The 17,180-nt window shown below is 46.1% G+C and overlaps 1 protein-coding gene across 2 annotated transcripts; it reads right to left on the reverse strand.

Annotated features, from left to right (window-relative positions):
• Nucleotides 1-1,299: 1,299 nt before the first annotated feature.
• On the reverse strand, nucleotides 1,300-16,481 carry ywhabl (tyrosine 3-monooxygenase/tryptophan 5-monooxygenase activation protein, beta polypeptide like). 2 transcript variants are annotated; one of them, XM_042106248.1, is made up of 6 exons: nucleotides 16,334-16,481; nucleotides 13,533-13,838; nucleotides 10,428-10,551; nucleotides 4,558-4,721; nucleotides 3,071-3,166; nucleotides 1,300-2,733 (listed from the first exon to the last, which is right to left on the reverse strand). In XM_042106248.1, exons 2-6 carry the CDS (start codon nucleotides 13,824-13,826, stop codon nucleotides 2,674-2,676), a joined length of 738 nt encoding a protein of 245 aa, XP_041962182.1. In that variant the 5' UTR covers nucleotides 13,827-13,838; nucleotides 16,334-16,481; the 3' UTR covers nucleotides 1,300-2,673. The 2 variants fall into 2 exon arrangements, with proteins under 2 accessions (XP_041962182.1, XP_041962183.1); XM_042106249.1 differs by having other exon boundaries at nucleotides 13,533-13,840; nucleotides 16,338-16,435.
• Nucleotides 16,482-17,180: the final 699 nt, after the last annotated feature.

Consider the following 17,180-nt stretch of genomic DNA (forward strand, 5'->3'; position numbering starts at 1 on the left):
TTGTCCCCTGCACTCAGAAATCTGGCGCTAGTTAGCACAATGCTACCAACAGTGTTTCGTTGTGGTGCCTCGGGCATCGGCCTAGCTATGCAAATAAATCACTGTTTTACACCATTTACGAGGCTTAAAGTAGCTCCATACTTCATTGGTAGACTTCCGAGGGCCTTGACATTTAAAACGAGACATGGAGAACTTTGAAAAAGCACTGGTAGTTTGTTTACAAGACGATTTATACAGACAGTACCTTAAGGAATTTTACCATTCAACGCCATCTTGAATTTAGTCACGATAAGTCGAGCTAGTACGAATGAACAGGGATCAGATTCCAAAAATAATTCAGTGGAAATGCATGGATTCAGTTGCTTCCAGTAGCAGCAACTGGAATCCATGCATTTTTACGGAATTATTTTTATATCACACCTGAATCAACAGGTGAACATGTTCGTTGAACCTGCAACACTTGTGTAAAGTCAGAGTAGGCTATTACAGTTCCAAGGTCTCCAAATATCAGGGTTCCCATTTACATGGACTAAACCCTTTCCATGACTTTTCAATGACCTTGAATGACATTTCAATGACTTGACAGCCTACAAAAAATGTTTTTCTCCCAAACAATTGTACTGTATGAAGGAAACGATCAATTATGTGAGTTGATGTACATTTAAGGGGTGCCACTAGACCTAAAAACCTCAAAGTCTTACATATTCATTGAAATGTTTATTCATGCAGGCTATTTTGAACATCATCAGAGGCTTAGCTGGTCTAGTAATACTGTGATTCTTGTTTTTCACGCCAATAGACTATACTGCTCCATGCACAAAGTGTACGGATGGGCTATGCACTGCTAGCCTGATGTTAGCCAGGCTAATGCACTGCATGGTTTGAGCGTGATGCGTGCATTTCTCTGCTTAAATTTTGCGCTGCTCCTTTCATTTATGTTGCTTTGACTTTGCGGATTGGACAACATTCCTTTCTTTTCCTGTTATTATCTAAATACAATTTTGCTGATAAATACAAGAACTAGTTGACCCAGAACTTCAGTTCTGCAGTTCGGTACTGGGGCACGTGCCCCATTAAAGGGGTGGGGTCTAACAAAGCGTATGCATCCTAGATTTGACAAAATGAAATTTCATGACTTTTAATGAATTTACCTAATTCCATGATTTCTCTTGGCCTGGGATTTCCAATTCCATGACTTCCAGGTTCTCCATGACCATGAGAACCCTCAAATATGCAGTCTCAACAGTTGAGGCGCATAATCAATACAAATGTTCGAAGGAATAAACAAACACACTTCAATTTAAATTATTATTTTTTTAATTCCACTTACATGAAATTACATAATTTCCCTCCAAATAACATGTATGCTTGGGTGTTTCCGTATGAAAAATTCCAAAGACATGAAACAAAGCTAGCCAGCCCAACAGCAAACGCCCTCTCTTACTATCTGCAACTTCTATCAGCAAATTCCAAATATCAAAGGAAATAAAAGGCAGTTTATAAAATTAAACAGTAAAACAAAACTTAATTGGGGGGGGGGGGGGCAGTAATTGGATTAAGCACATAGGGGCTTATCACTGCTCCGACTGTACAGCACTGTGAACAGTTCTACCAAGCTATGGCCTACTAGGCTCTCTCTTTGTTCTTAGTTCAACCATACCTCGTAATTGATTGAGCCATTTGAAAAAGTTTTTGTTTTTCCTTAATATTATTATTTGCAAGCCACCCAAGATGGCAAATATGAAGAAAGGGGAAAAAAAAAAAAAAAAAGAAACGTGAGCAAGTGACCGTAAATGGAATGTAACCTTTTTCTCTCCTTTTTTGTTTTGTTTGCCCTCTGCCAAGCGCTATTGTGATACAGTATGTGCTTTTTCAGAGGGAGGGGCAGGAGAAGGAGGGGCGCACATCGCATTTGACCTCTAACCTCCCGGTGCCAGGCCAACCCACTGCCGCTGTTCTGAACTGTTTTCCCCTGTGGCTGATAGTGGTAGGGCTTCGGTCAACCCGTCGGCCCACAGAGAGGGAGAGAGAGAGGGAGAGAGAAAGGGGGGGGGGGGGGGCAGCTCCGGGTCTTGGGCAGTGACGACGATGGCACCAAGGGCAGCAGGAGCTGGCAGTGCGCTGGATGGGTTCCCCACAACCCTCACACGCCGAAAACCCCTTTTGTGCCCACACACTTTCACTCCTCCTGCTGCCCAAGTCTGGAGCTCCCAACACGCACCCTCTCTGTTGCACGCGTGCGCGCACATCCATGCACACACAGCCAGGTTCAAGAGCTAAAAAGCCCCTCCCCTCCCCTCCCCTTCCGTTTGCGACCCCACCCTTCCACCCCACCCTCGTATCCTCCCACCCCACACCCTCCCCACGGACACACAGACCCCAGAGGGAAAAGCCCACAATGACTAGAAAAGTAGGGAACAGAGAAGAGGCAAAGGAGGGGGGGGGGGGGGGGGGGGGGGGGGTATAGAGCGCTAAGAGAGACTGAAGCTGGACAATGAGGTGGTCTCAGTGTTGATGGTGCGCCAGGACGACGATGACGACGACGACAGGTTCAGGGGGCGTAAGGAGGAGGACGAAGGGGGTTGGAGTGCGAGGGTAGGTGGGATGGGGTTAGGGTTAGGGTTCGGGTTGAGGTGGGGTGGGGGGTTGGTCCGTCACGGGACAGGCTGAGATTCAGTTTTCTCGGCCCTCCTCAGTGTCCTCGCCGTCTCCCTGGTTGTCTGAGGTCCACAGCTGGTTGGGGGACGAGAGAAAAGCAGACGGGGGACGAGTGAAAGGCAGCCAATCAAAGCACAGAGCACGCTTTCCTGCCAGCCTGTTGCCGTCAACAAAGACTCACATCTAAATGAACAATGCTTAATCTAAGCCTAATCCTCATTAAGAGGCAGATCATCTATGAATAAACACATACCACAAGATCGAATCAAGATATGCCAGAAATACCAGGGAGTTTAGTGCCTGTGTATCGCACACTTTTACAGGTATTTCATGTTTTTTGTCCCACGTGAACACCAGCAGTGGCAAACGTCTCCCAGAGACCGTGGGGTACACTCGGGAGTCTCGTACTCACTGTGAGGTTGTCTCGCAGTAGCTGCATGATCAACGTGCTGTCTTTGTACGACTCCTCGTTCAGCGAGTCGAGCTCTGCGATGGCCTCGTCAAAAGCCTGGAGAACAGACACAAAAAAGAAGATGAGGTGCCATGATGAGGTGCCAACGCTTCACATTTCTCACACTCTGGCCGCAAGGTTTCTCTGTTGTCCTCTCTCCTCTCTTTGTATCTGCCTCTCCCTCTTGCCCTCTACACATCTCTGCCTCTCCCTCTTGCCCTCTACACATCTCTGCCCTCTACACATCTCTGCCTCTCCCTCTTGCCCTCTACACATCTCTGCCTCTCCCTCTTGCCCTCTACACATCTCTGCCTCTCCCCCTTGCCCTCTACACATCTCTGCCTCTCTAGCTGTCTCTGGTTGTCTGTCTCTCGCACTATCTCCATCTTTGTCTCTCACTCGCTGACTGTCTCTGTCTCTGACACTCTATATAGGTAATGAGACATGCATGCAGCTTTCTGAGCAATGTTGCTGGGCAACCACATATCCACGTCCAAGTTCTCATTGGATAAACATGATAATTTGTCTATTGAAGTAGTCCAGGAACAACAAATGCCCAATATTAGTGGAAACATGCCAGAACAACAATAATCTGGAGCGTTGCCCAGCCACATTGCCTTGTTCATCATTAGCTTGTGACTGTCTGTCTCTCTTGCTACCTTTTCTTCATGTCATGTCTCATCTTCTCGTAACAGAGAAGGTCCGCACACTTGCTTTCCGTTTATTTTATTTGAGTACAATCTCCAACACACATGACAAGTCTGATGAAGAGCCGTTCCCAAACTCAAATGTCCTCTTCTCTTCTCCCCTTTCACTTTCTATTAGTGTTTGTGCTTTACGGGTGACTGAACTGGCAGAACAAGGTGGTAACAACACGGCTGTGTTTACATTGACCTGGGTAAATATAAATACGCATGTATGAAGTGAAAACTATCTCCGTCCACAATATTGTTTTTGTATGGTTTTCCAAATGTTTTTCTCCCACACAAACACATCAGAATGCTATAGAAGTGTTTGTTGTTAGTGGTGCCTGGAACAGAAACTCTTGTCAGTGTCATGACAACCATACGTCGGTTTCTGAAACTCTGTTAAACAGAGAAACACTTAAGTGTATACAGCTCAGATAATTAGAGACCACATTTTTAAGAGCACATTTTTCTGATGTCATCCTACAGTTGCTGAATGACATTCGAATGAGTTGACGGTCATATTCATAATTAAGAGACCACTGCAAATTTGAATATGACCGTCAAGTCACTCGAATGTCACTCAGCGACCGTAGGATGACATCAGAACAATGTGCAGTGGTCTCTTTTTTTCCAGACCTACGATCACAGGGAGCTATTGATCAAAAAGATATATCTACAACTCATGTTACTTCTGATAAAGACATGCTAAATCAATACATGTAAATCTTTGTCTGTCTATTATGGAGGTTATCCTCGTACCGTCTTGGCCAGTTTGCAGGCCTGCTCGGGCGAGTTGAGGATCTCGTAGTAGAAGACGGAGAAGTTGAGGGCCAAGCCCAGGCGGATGGGGTGGGTTGGCTGCATCTCTGTCTTGCTGATGTCAAACGCGTCCTTGTAGGCCTCCTGCGAGTTGGAGATGATGGCTGGGGGACAACAGACAGACATAGCAGAGGAGGTTAACACAAAAGCTAGTCCCTTTTCACACCAGGGTTTCCGTTGTCCGGTAATTACCGGACTTTGACCGGGAAAATGTTATAAAGTTCAACTAATTTAAATCTCTCAAGTCACCATGTCTGTTGAAAATAATTCCCACCAAACACTTTAGTAAATATGTGCTAAAACAAACGTTTTACACTACCCTTCTATTTTGAATGAATATTCATTTTTGTTTGAAAGTTATAGGCTTGCCTACATGGGGAATTAAATAGTCTAACCTAGTATTAAAGGAGAATTCCGGTGTGATATTGACTTAGTGTGTTGAAACATGATACCAAGTGTGAACGTATGTCTCATAGCTCATCACGGGTTGTCCCCTGAAGTCAGAAATCTGGCGCTAGTTAGCCGATGCTACCAACAGGTTTTCGATGGGGGTGCCTCGGGCATCAGCCTAGCCACGCAAATAAATCACTGTTTTACACCATTTACGAGGCTCAAAGTTGCTCCACACTTCATTGGTAGACTTCCGAGGGCCCTGACATTTAAAACGAGACATTGAGAACTTTGAAAAAGCACTAGTAGTTTATTTAAAAGACGATTTATACAGACAGTACCTTCAGGAAGTTTACCGTTCGCCGCCATCTTGAATTTAGTCACGATAAGTCGAGCGACGAGTACGAATGAACAGGTATGATAAGGGATCAGATTCCAAAAAGAATTCAGTGGAAATGCATGGATTCCAGTTGGAATCCATGCATTTCCACTGAATTATGAGACTATGAGACATACGTTCACACTAAGTATCATGTTTCAACACACTTTAGGTCAATATCACACCGGAATTCTCTTTTAAAGCATGCGCACTAACCAGGGTTCCAACACCTTGGTTAAGATGAAATTCAAGGACCTTTCAAGGACTTTCTAGGCCCAATATCCTCAAATTCAAGGACCTAATGTGTCGATAAATTTCAAGTGCGAGCATGGTTACCTCAACAGACCATGGATACCTTGTTGCAGTTTTCTTCTATTTTTGGTCATATGACAGATGTGGTAGGCCTATTCTATTTTTCCTTTTAGTGTTTTGCATAAAACTGAGCTGAAATAAACTTCTAGATTTGCCTAAACAAGTTAAACTCGTTACCATGAACCTGTTGGTTTAATCATCAATATGTTAACTCATTGAATGCCAAGCTGTTTTTGGGAGCTTTGCCCTAGAGTGCCAGCAATCTAGACCATTGTTGATGATTTTTGTACAGCCACAGCATATTCTGTGTTTTAGCTATGAACACATATAATGGCTCGTTTAAAAGGTGAGACTTTAAGCTGTCGGTGGGTGCAAACCGTGTATTTCTACACGCCTCTGTTCCTGAGAAATCCCAAGCTAAACAGTGGCTAGTTTTCATCAAAATCTCTTTTTTTTTCTAGAAATGGAGATATAACGTCTTTCATGAAATATGAAGTGTTGCCTGTTACTTACTTGTGTAAACTTCCCGGGAAGTGATCAGCGAGACCTGGCGAGACTGCCACCTAGTGATAGACCCACGAAAATGGCCTGGTTTTGACCCGACGTGTATGAGTCACTGATTCGACCCAAAGCGGCAACCGAGTTATGATAAAATGTCCAGATTGTGCGTTTTCATGAGTTCATTTCCATTAATCACAGAGTTCCCAAAATCACATATAAGGTGTGTTAGAGTGTCTAGTTTCGTAATTTAAAAAAAAGCTAAAAACGTAGTATTACGTTTTTGGCACTCAATGAGTTAAATTATATTTGGGCAAGCACTACACGGGGGAAAACACGCAGAAATCACGCTGGCCGTGTAGTTCTAACCAACGTAAATCAGGCATACGCATAGAGGATATCGACAGAAGTGGTGGCGAAATAATGGAAACATGTTAATAAGCGGACGGAACTGTATGGCATTTTTTCCACAAAAAGAAATTCAAGGACTTTTTAGGACCTCCATTTATTTATGCCCGTTTTCAAAAACTGTCAAGGGCCTTGATTTTTTTTCTTTCAGATTCACAAACTTTCAAGGATTTTCAAGGACCCGTGGGAACCCTGACTAACGTTAAGAATAAACATAAGCTGAAATAATATTTGGCTATAGCCTAACGAGTAAGGGGGAGCGCAGCAAAGTCGCAAGGCGCTCATTGCAAGTTTGACTTTAATTTGGCAGCTGCCTATTTCACTGCAAGTTGATTTGCTAAGGTTTTTTTCTGATTCATTTTATCAGGGAATATGTAGGCCTTGGTCTAAAGCTGAAGGGAAGTAGGCTTGCATTGAGTAGCCTTTTCAAGCCCAAAGCTGTTTATTTTCGGGTTATACACTCGAATAATGCGTTTCTTTATTTTAGCCTATTTGAAAAATGGCCTAATCATGCTGTAAATTGTGCCTTATGTCATTCCTTATATACCCTGCCTATTGTTGTTTTAAGGTCATTATAAACAGATAGGCCTAATACTTGACCGGCATTTCACCAAATTGTCTGGGAAATTAAAACCTTGTCCCTCATGCAGACCGGCACCAATTTTTTCTAGCAGAAATGCTGTTCCACACATCGGTGAATGAAGCATGTGAATTTCCAATTTAACCAACAGGTCAACCACAGACAATACAGACAGAATACCAATAAACCATCATACGGCTTCATTCAGAACTTAAGCAATGGCTGGAAACTGAACATTTGTGTGAACCATGAACTGACAGTTCAAGGGTGGGTGTGTGAAAGAGAATGTAGGGTGTAGGACACTACTGAGAGAGAGAGAGAGAGAGAGAGAGAGAGAGAGAGAGAGAGAGAGAGAGAGAGAGAGAGAGAGAAAATAATGTCTTCTCTTTCCTCTCTCCGGGGGAACAATGGCCTGTCTGTTCCACACAAAAGGGCCTCTGCCGGTTGGAACTTCCTCTAGTCTGTGAGCTGCCTGTGAGCTTCCTCCTGCCATTGTTCCTCCTCATGCCAAACAAGGCCACATGGCACACTGCAGCCCGCTCCCATCTCCACAGCTTTGCGGCCTCCAGCCAACAGCCCAACACACGCAGAGGGGGGGGGGGGGGGTGGGGGGGTGGGGGGGGTGGGCATGAATAGCCACTTGCCAGAAGCCCTCTCAGTTGAAGCCTGTTTACACACCACAACTTCAGGGGTCTGAGTTCATTTACTCAGACTTAAAATTACAAATAGTTAGTGTCCAAAGGCTCTTAATTTAATAGAGGGACATTTTAAATTCTGATAAAATGGCAAGGAATTTGTCTTACAGACCAGCGCAAAAGCTAAATACAGACACCAGTACATTTACATTTATTCATTTAGCAGAGACTATTGTCCAAAGTGACTTGCATATGTCAACTATATTACATTTTTCCTGGAGCAACTTGTGGTTAAGTGCCTTGCTCAAGTGCACAATGGTGGAAGCCGGGAATTGAACCCAAAACTTTCAGGCTACTACACGCCAACCCAGCTCCTTAACCACTGCACTACCACCGCCCCATGGTATATGTTAAGGCCTGGGATATACTTGGTCTTTGACAAAGTCTTTATGTACACACCTGGCTCCGTTGTGAACGAAGCCTTGCTTCAGTTTGTTGCCAGTTTCTAGAGGTCTCAGGAGAATTCAGACCTGCAATTGTAAATAAAGCCAGCCCTGCAAGCCTATGTACGACCATGTACTGCGCCTACACGATCGCCCCTAACGCTCATGTGAATATTGATTCTCGTGTACGTGTGAGGATGTGCACGACTAATGCACCAAATGGCTGCCACGCGTATCCTGTGGCCTTGATGCGTACGCATTGTTAAAAGCAGGTACAACCTTCTTAAGCATGTTGCTTATTAGTGAGCACTGTCTCGGTGGCTACCAAAGCACCCCACCCCACCGTTAGGTTTCCACCTCTGAGCGCAAGTGGGCTGGGCCGGGGCTTGGCACTTATAGAGCCGGGAGGGAGTTCCATTTGGCTCAGAAGCCCGGTGCAGACTCACGGGCAGGGCGTGGTTTACAGTCAATGTGTGTGTGTATTAGTGTCAGTGCTTACACACTTACACGTATGTAAGAGAAGGCACAGGCCTACACCTGCTACTACTGTGCACACAAAAATGACCACGCGCACACACACACACACACAGAGAAAAACCCACATCCGGCCACCACACCTCGCTTGAATTAGGCACAGGAAGCCAGCTTACAAGCTTCTTCCTGTCGCTCGACCCTCAGAACGAACGACTCACTGACCGCCTACTCTCAGGATGCAGGGGGCCGGACAGGTCCAGACTTGTGCAGCACAAAGGTGGGAACACATACGTACACACTCAATATCTTTCTCACACTCACACATATCTGTAATCACCTCACTGTCTGAATGTTATTTCACAATTTGGTTGTTTAGAGAGGTAATTCTGTGCTGTTAAAGATTTGCATTGTCTAACATGTTTCTGTGGGCACACATGCATATATGTATGTGTGTGTGTGTGTGTGTGTGTGTGTTCATGTGGAGGGGCCGGCTGGGTGAGTCACCGGCAGCGTGAAAAGTTTTATGAATGGGACCACAAATAGCACCACATCCCCGCAGAGCTGAATGGCTGCTTGCTCACTTCCTCTCTGGGAGGCCGGCTCTGTGTCCGAACAGGAACCCTGGGCTCCTCTCTCCGACCAGAGGAACCGCCGCTGGGGGAAGCACGAGACCCCACTGACCTCACGCCGGGGCAAAAACAACAGCAGGACGTCCACAGCACCGGAAAGGACGTGCATGTGTGAATAACGAGAAGAGGAAGCAGGTCTGTGTGTCTATCCGCAAGACACATGTGATAAACATGTGATAAAGTCCAGAGACATCTGTCAAAAGGAGTCCTCACTTTGTTAAGCCCACTCTTCCTTCACTGTGTGCATGTATAACTCATATCAGACGGGGAAATTATTTGCAGCGACCCACCACAATATCAACATTGACAACCACACAATGTATTTCTATGTTGTACTATTTAAATTAGATGAAATCCTTTCATTGTAGAGCTACGTGCACCTTTGCGCAGCCTCTCTCTGTGTGTGTGTGTGTGTGTGTGTGTGTGTGTGTGTGTGTGTGTGTGTGTGTGCACGCGCGTGTTTGTTTGTTTGTTTGTTTGTTTGTTTGTTTGTTTGTGTGTGTGTGTGTGTCTGTCTGTCCCTCTCACTCTATATGAACCTGCCCCTCCTATGCATGCACGTTTAAAGAAATCATGAACAAACATTGTTGTTGGTATAGAAGACAACTGGCTAAATCGTGATTAAATTCAGTTAGCATCATAACCACGCTGCGCAATTTTATAAAATAAACTGCTGCATTTAAGCTCAGCTAACTCAGCTAAGTTCTTATCACAACGTAGTCAATAGTGAAGATGAAACTCTTCAATTTAGTTATGTGCAAGCATATAAGAAGCTGTATCTCTAAGCTAACGTTATAATACTGTTGGGTTGTCGAGGTTAGCACGCTATAACGTTACAGCTACTTGTCAATATCAACTACTCGTGCAGGCCAAGTTTATGGACCCCCCCTTTTTGAACTACCACCACAAATAGAATTCCATTCTGTGGGAAACACATGTGTGACAAAATAAAGGGAAGTAGAGTCTGTTTGTTTACTTAGTGTTTACTTATTTAATACATGCTGGTGTGTGTGTGTGTGTGTGTGTGTGTGTGTGAGAGAGAGAGAGAGAGAGTGAACTCACAGGCCTTCTCCTCGCCCACAGCCACCTCTGCCAGGTAACGGTAGTAATCCCCCTTCATCTTCAGGTAGAAGACTTTACTCTCGGCCGGAGTGGCCTTGGGGATGAGGTACTTGTCCAGCAGGTCCTGCAAATAGAGCACAGAGAGCCTGTGAGTGTGTGCAAGAGTGTGTGTGTGTGTGTGTGTGTGTGTGAGCAAGAGACACAGAGTGTGAGTGTGAATGAGTGAATGTGAGAGTGAGGGAATATGGTTGAAAGAGAGTGAGAAGGAAGGAGGAAGTCAGCAAATCAGTTAGAAAAACAAACAGAGCCACGCCTGTTGCTTTCAGCCGGGTCACTGACAAGGGTAGGGCGTGGGTTGCCATGGCGTCTGCGGCGGGGGAGGATCTACGCAGTGCCTGTGACTGAACTCCAACAGCACGGACACCAACACTGCTGAGGAGAGCCAATCAGAGGCGCTCAAGGAGCAGGCTTGCGGAGGAAAAAAATAAAAAATACTTGTGTCCTTGTGAAAAGGGACTGTGTCAGGTGTCACACACACACACAAACACACACACACAAAAACATCAAGAGCCTTCTAAGGCTTGTCTGAGGCTACCAGCAACAAAGACCCTGTGGCATCCCACCTCAGATTCTCAGAGAAAGAGAGTGACAGACCAAAGAAAGAAAGACATGGAGATGGGGGGTGGATGGATGGATAGGGAGTGAGAGAAAATGCACCAGAGCACAAGCTGGCACATGGGAAGTAGGTCAATGCACACGCTCACTTGCTCGCTCCCCTCTCTCCTGCGCACATACGCATGCTCCCCTCGCTCCTCTCATTTGCAGCTCCACGGCACAGTGGGACCCGGCCGACGAGCAGGCCACGCCGCCAGCGCTGCAGGGGGGTGGGGGGGCACTCTCCGATGCCCTTGCCACCGCCACAGAGGTATTACATCACACCTGCCTGCAGACCATCTGACCCAGTGCACACGCGTTTCCACCAACCCAGATCCAGCACTGGAGCAGACCGAAAAGGCCGCCGCGACAAGCGTGCGCGCGCACACACACACAGTTCCCAGTCCATGAACCAGGACAGACAAGAGAAGGGGAAAAAAAAAAAACGGACTGGTACCAGCCAAGGAACACAACTGGAATCACATCCAGATGGGAAAAAACAGGTGTCACTGAAACTGAGAGATGACCATACAGCTCTGAGCAGTGGGGACATCTTCAGTGGGCGTGGAACTCAACTAGCTGGTGCTGACACACACACACAGACACAGACACAGACACACATACACTCATCCTTGTGATTCAAATCACACCCTGGCCCCTATGGTGATGTCACTCATCCCAGGGCGCCTGAGGCTGAGAACACATGCTCTAGAGACCCTGCCCCCCCCCCCCCCGGCCCAACCCAGCTTCTGACAGGCCGATGAGGTGTGTGAGTATATTTGTGCTGAAGGACAAGCTGTTACTGAGCAAGAAGTGGTGAGCAAGTGTGGAGTCACCGGTGGACTGGCTGCATTCCCTTCCCTCTACTGCAGAGCGCATCTGATGGCTGGTCTCACGCTCACCGTTTCTTTCTTGCTTGCTCACACACGCCCTCACACACACACACACACACACACACACACTTTCCACTTCCCTCTACAGGGGTATCAGAATCAGATTAAGTCTTGAAATGGGACTTGGGCCACCGTGGAGCCTATCTGACAATGGCCTCTTTCCCCGACACCGTGCACGAGCAGGATTACACAACAGCACTGTGTGAGTGTACCCCACACCAACTAGGTTTCAACAAGAGAGGCACACAAACAAATACTCCATCCCGAGTGGCCATTGTTTGAGTTCCCCCATTCACCCCACATCCATGAAACATTAGCTTCTTGTCTGTCCCTCTTAGTCACTCGCTCCCACTTCTGGCCTTTTATTGTGGATTTGATGGGACTCATAGTCTGAAACATGTGACTCTTTCAGTGTTTTTTGATTTTCCTCAGGCCTGTGTTGAGCACACAGACTTTGCCCATTTGGATAGCGCGGAGCTCCACACTCTGCCCCGTAGTGGAACCAGCCTGGTGGCACTGGCAAGGGCGGGCGGGCGGGCAGGCAGGCGGGCGTGTGGGGGAGGATGCCAGAGGGGCGAGGGAGCTCCTCCTCCTCCTCCTCTTCTTCTTTGTGAGGAAGCAGCCGGCTGAATTTCTGGACTGAGTCACCCTGTGGGTGAGTCCTCTGCTCCGGCGCCAACTCCACTGCCAGTACAGCCCTCGTTCCCAAGCCTGGTTACCTCCCGCCTCCACTTCCTGGCTCTGAGGACTCATGCGATGGGGCAATGGAAGACTGACGCACTACTGAGAAACGCACCGCCTATTAGACTGTGTCCAGCGAGTGAGTGCCCTCGACACAAACGCATCGCGTCTCCATCCCAGTTGGACCATACGTATAATTAGGGTGTGAACATCAAATCTGCCGGTATCACTCTGGTGAGAAGACATTATGTAGTCCCATAAATAAAGCTGCTATTCAATAATCACTAAGGAAAGATTGCCTCCTTTTTCGCTACCCCAGCCGGTAGCTACGCACTGGCCAGTAACACAGTACATTATGGGTGACACGGCGAAAAGGTACTACGCTGATGACATCAACGGAGGAGGAGGCAGGACACATCATCTACCATTGCTCAAAGAGTTCCCACATGAGGTCATTGGTTTCACCGCTCTCCGCCAGTCCTGTGGCAAATCCGAGCTTTGTGCACTAGAGCCAGAGCCAGTCACCTGCAACACCTGTCCCCAAATGAGGACACCTGGGTGTGTGTGTGTGTGTGTGTGTGTGTGTATAACTAATGGGATCAGGGCGACAGTAATGAGCTGGGTCCAAGTAGGGCCCTGCTCACGCTGGGTAATTAGAGCAAACAGAGGAGATACTGATCTGGATTACTGTCAGCCAGCCTTCAGCAGACACACGCCGCAAACGCTCATGAGAGGTTTATAAGGTTACCCCTGCAGTGTGAGTACATCAGCAACGCAGCACTACAGCGCTACTCAACTCAACGAGTGTGCAGTATCTGGAGGACCCCCTTCACACCTGTCTATACCCCCCCCCCCTCAATCTAGCAGTCATACTCACTAGCACATCAGTGCAGATGTCCTTCAGCTCCTTCTCAATCTTTTCCCGGTACTCTTTGGCCATTTGCTGCTTCTTGTCGCTGCCTTCAGTCTTTTGCTCGATGCTGGAGACCACCCTCCATGAGGAACGCCGGGCGCCCACCACGTTCTTGTAGGCCACCGACAGCAGGTTGCGCTCCTCGTTGGACAACTCGTTGCCCTCCTCCGTCACGGCCTTCATGGCGGCCGCCATGTCATCGTAGCGCTCCGCCTGCTCAGCCAACTTGGCCTTCTGTACCAACTCGCTCTTGTCCATGGCTGCACACGACTAAAGTCACACACAAACACACACAAAACAGTTAACAGAGCTGTCAACTGGTAATGCCAGATGTAGGCTACCATTGCACAGGTTCATGAAGTAGGCTACACTTTTGTAGTTCAGGCCTGGAATTCATTAATTTGTCATCCAAACTACAACCTAAAAATACACAAAACAGTACAGCAAGGTCGTTAAACTACTGTTAATTTTTCTGCAGCTATAACCTTTTGATTTTGTTATCATCACTAAGGATATCTAGACATCAAATTACTACACATGCCAATGAATGACTCAGTTTGAGGATTTGGGTTAGGACACAGAGGACTGGATGTGTGTGGGTATTCAGGGGACACTTTGCACAGCAGAAGAGATGATAGCTGTAGTTTATTGATGGATCATAAACGTGTTGAAGTGTTGCATACCCTACTATAACATAACCGCACAATTATCACTTTCAAGTAAAATCATGTAGGCTAGCTGACAAAGAAATCCAACTAAACCAAATGATCGGGCCGATGACGAGACTTTGGGGGGGGGGGGGGGGGGGGGGGGTCACACACAAACGAACATTAAATGAATAAAATATTCTGCCATTAGCATACAAAACACAAAAAATATATATAGCGTCTAATTGTCGGTGTGAACCCCATTCCTACTACACGCAAACTTTAAGAAGATACCAAAATCTCTAAAATGACAGCAGGAGCGGGCTTGCTTGCTCAGTCCGTTTCGTCCACGAGTGTGCCAGGGGTGGCACTACCGTGCTATGAAAAATGCGGATGTGTTCTTATTCCCCACCACACCCCATTCAGCTAACCAGCGACGTAACCTGGCGAACAGACGTAGACAAATCGCTGAAGCTTGACATTATTGCTTCAGAAACAAACTATGCTAGCCTGTTACTACATCGTTATTTGGTTTAACGTTAGCCAACAAAGCAAAAGAGCAATTTGCTGGCAAGTCCTCTCGCTGATCCACATGGCTGCGTTAGCATTACACACTACGATGCACCCAATGAGTGTCTAACGTTAACGTTTAACTTGGGCTAGTGATTTAAGATGCGCTCGGATACATTTACGGTATTTCTAGCAAGGCAAGAAACATCTGAATAACCTTGTACGTTCTAAAAAGTAACGTTTGACAAAAAACATCTCCGGCTAATGTTAGGCGAATTATTACGCTAACGTTAAGTTGCACCTTTCGCACACAAAAGCAATGTTATAGATCATGAGCTAGCATCTCAGAAGCAGTCTTGCCAAAAATATTTATTCCAGACACTGAACATTTTTCGAGTGAGGTGGGTTGACTTGCGATTCGGGTAGGTTTTCTATCGCTTGGTTTGTATAGATGTAAAACCAGACAGCTAACGTACTATTGTTTGACCCACCCCATGTAGGATACGGCTAATCGTTAACGTTAGCTAGCTAACTGACAAGTTCACAAGGCCCCGAATTAACGTTAACACCACTCAAATTCGTTATCTGATGATCCGCTTTCAGCCAGACAAATAATTTACATATTTAACGTTAGCCTGAAGTCAGAATGTCTGGAATATTAATTTGGTAAAATAACGTTGAGCTAGCTGCACTAGCTCTCAGTTTACGGCGAGGGCTGTCAAAGCAATAACGTAACGTTATCGACAGGTCTGGAGAAGCAGCTAAACGTGTAACGTCAACAAAATGTCACCATGTTAACGACATTAGTATGATATAGGGATTTTTAGAGGTAAATATAAGAAAGTAATCTTGTTTGATGGTTCTATACAGTTTAACTACTTTTAACCTCGCATCAAGCAGGCTGAACTAATAATTTTAACGTTACATCTCCACGTCTGTAGTTACGAGGAACCCACCCATTGTGGTATGCAATGGAAATCCACAGCAGCTTGCTAACAAGCAAAATTGTGCCTAACATTAACGTTAGTGCTACCGTCAGTCAAACGAAAAAATACCGACCATCCAACTGTATATTAGTTTAGCTAACATTGCTTATTTAAAAGCAATACAAATCAGCAAGATGGTAGGTTAACGTTACTCCCTGAAGCCAGCTAGCGGGCTGGTCTTGGTGATGTTACATAATAATGTTGGTCGTAACGTTAAATGGTGAATCGAACATTTATGAAAAATTTAACATATCCGACTGCCATATTAGCTAGCTAAGCATCAACCTTGGAACCCTGAACTGACATGGATATCATTTGTTACATGGTTTTCTGGGAAATCTGGTCAGCTTGCCAACACCAAGCAAAGTGATGAAAGATCCTTCAATATTAAGATGGGTGACCACAGACTAGCCACTCGCTATCTGGTCATCATTCCTTTATTGTTCTCCCATAATATTAGCTAGCCTGCAAACGCTAGTGAGATAGCTAGTATCGGCCCCATTGACTTAAAAATTACCATGGTTAACTATTAATTTCCAATGAACGATATCTAAAAACATAACGCAACATTTCGGTTTAATATCTCAGTTATGAAATTAAGGAAAAATCAACTTCCTCTTACCTGAGAGTAGGGAATACTAGTGTTCCTGGTCCGGCTGGCTAACTACGGTCCACAGCTGATCCTCACAAGCGCTCTCAGGCTAATCCACGGGGTTTCCCTCCAATCACACAGGCCCCTGGAGCAGGGACAGGGCAGGGCCAGATGACGTCAAAGGTTACCAAGGCAACCACCTTACGATGTGCGCGGTGATTGCACGAAAATTACTCCAGACTTCCATTCTGAGAATTTTCCCTCCAGTTCTTCAGCACTGATTTCCTCTTGGTGTCATGTCTGAATCATCGACCGACGGTCCATGTCCACCAGCCGTAGAGGCTGGTTACGTGTCATCTTTCTCCTGTGCATATATAGAGGTCACAGAGTGACACAGTCCAAGTGCAAAATCTTTTGAAGCTTAGCCTACACTGCAGAGTATGGGCTTTGTCATGCAATGGGACATTCCTTTTGAAATAATTGTCACCCTTACATAAACATACCCTTATGCCCCCCCTCAGATACGGGGACATTTTGGTGATCCCTGCAGTGAGTGTGAAATGTTAAACCTTCATACAGAAAGAACAGACTAGAACATTGCAGGGCTGATCCAAGAGATGAGCTATTTCTGTGCGCTTCCAGTTCATTTCCATTGGGGAAAGCAGTGTTATTTTCTACATGGGCCTCATGCTCTCTTCTCACATAGGAAGTCAGTAACCTACTTTGGGCAGAATTGCAGACACTTGTGTTATAATTTACATTGAGTGAAGTAAGGGCATATTATCTTAGTAAAGATAGTGAATGGGTAGATCTAGGGAGTTTTGAAATCCCTGGATGAGCTGAGGTATCCGTAAGGGTGGGGGTAGGACAGGTGTTG

Source organism: Alosa sapidissima, chromosome 10, assembly GCF_018492685.1.
Source record: "Alosa sapidissima isolate fAloSap1 chromosome 10, fAloSap1.pri, whole genome shotgun sequence".
In the NCBI taxonomy this organism is placed as follows: domain Eukaryota; kingdom Metazoa; phylum Chordata; class Actinopteri; order Clupeiformes; family Clupeidae; genus Alosa; species Alosa sapidissima.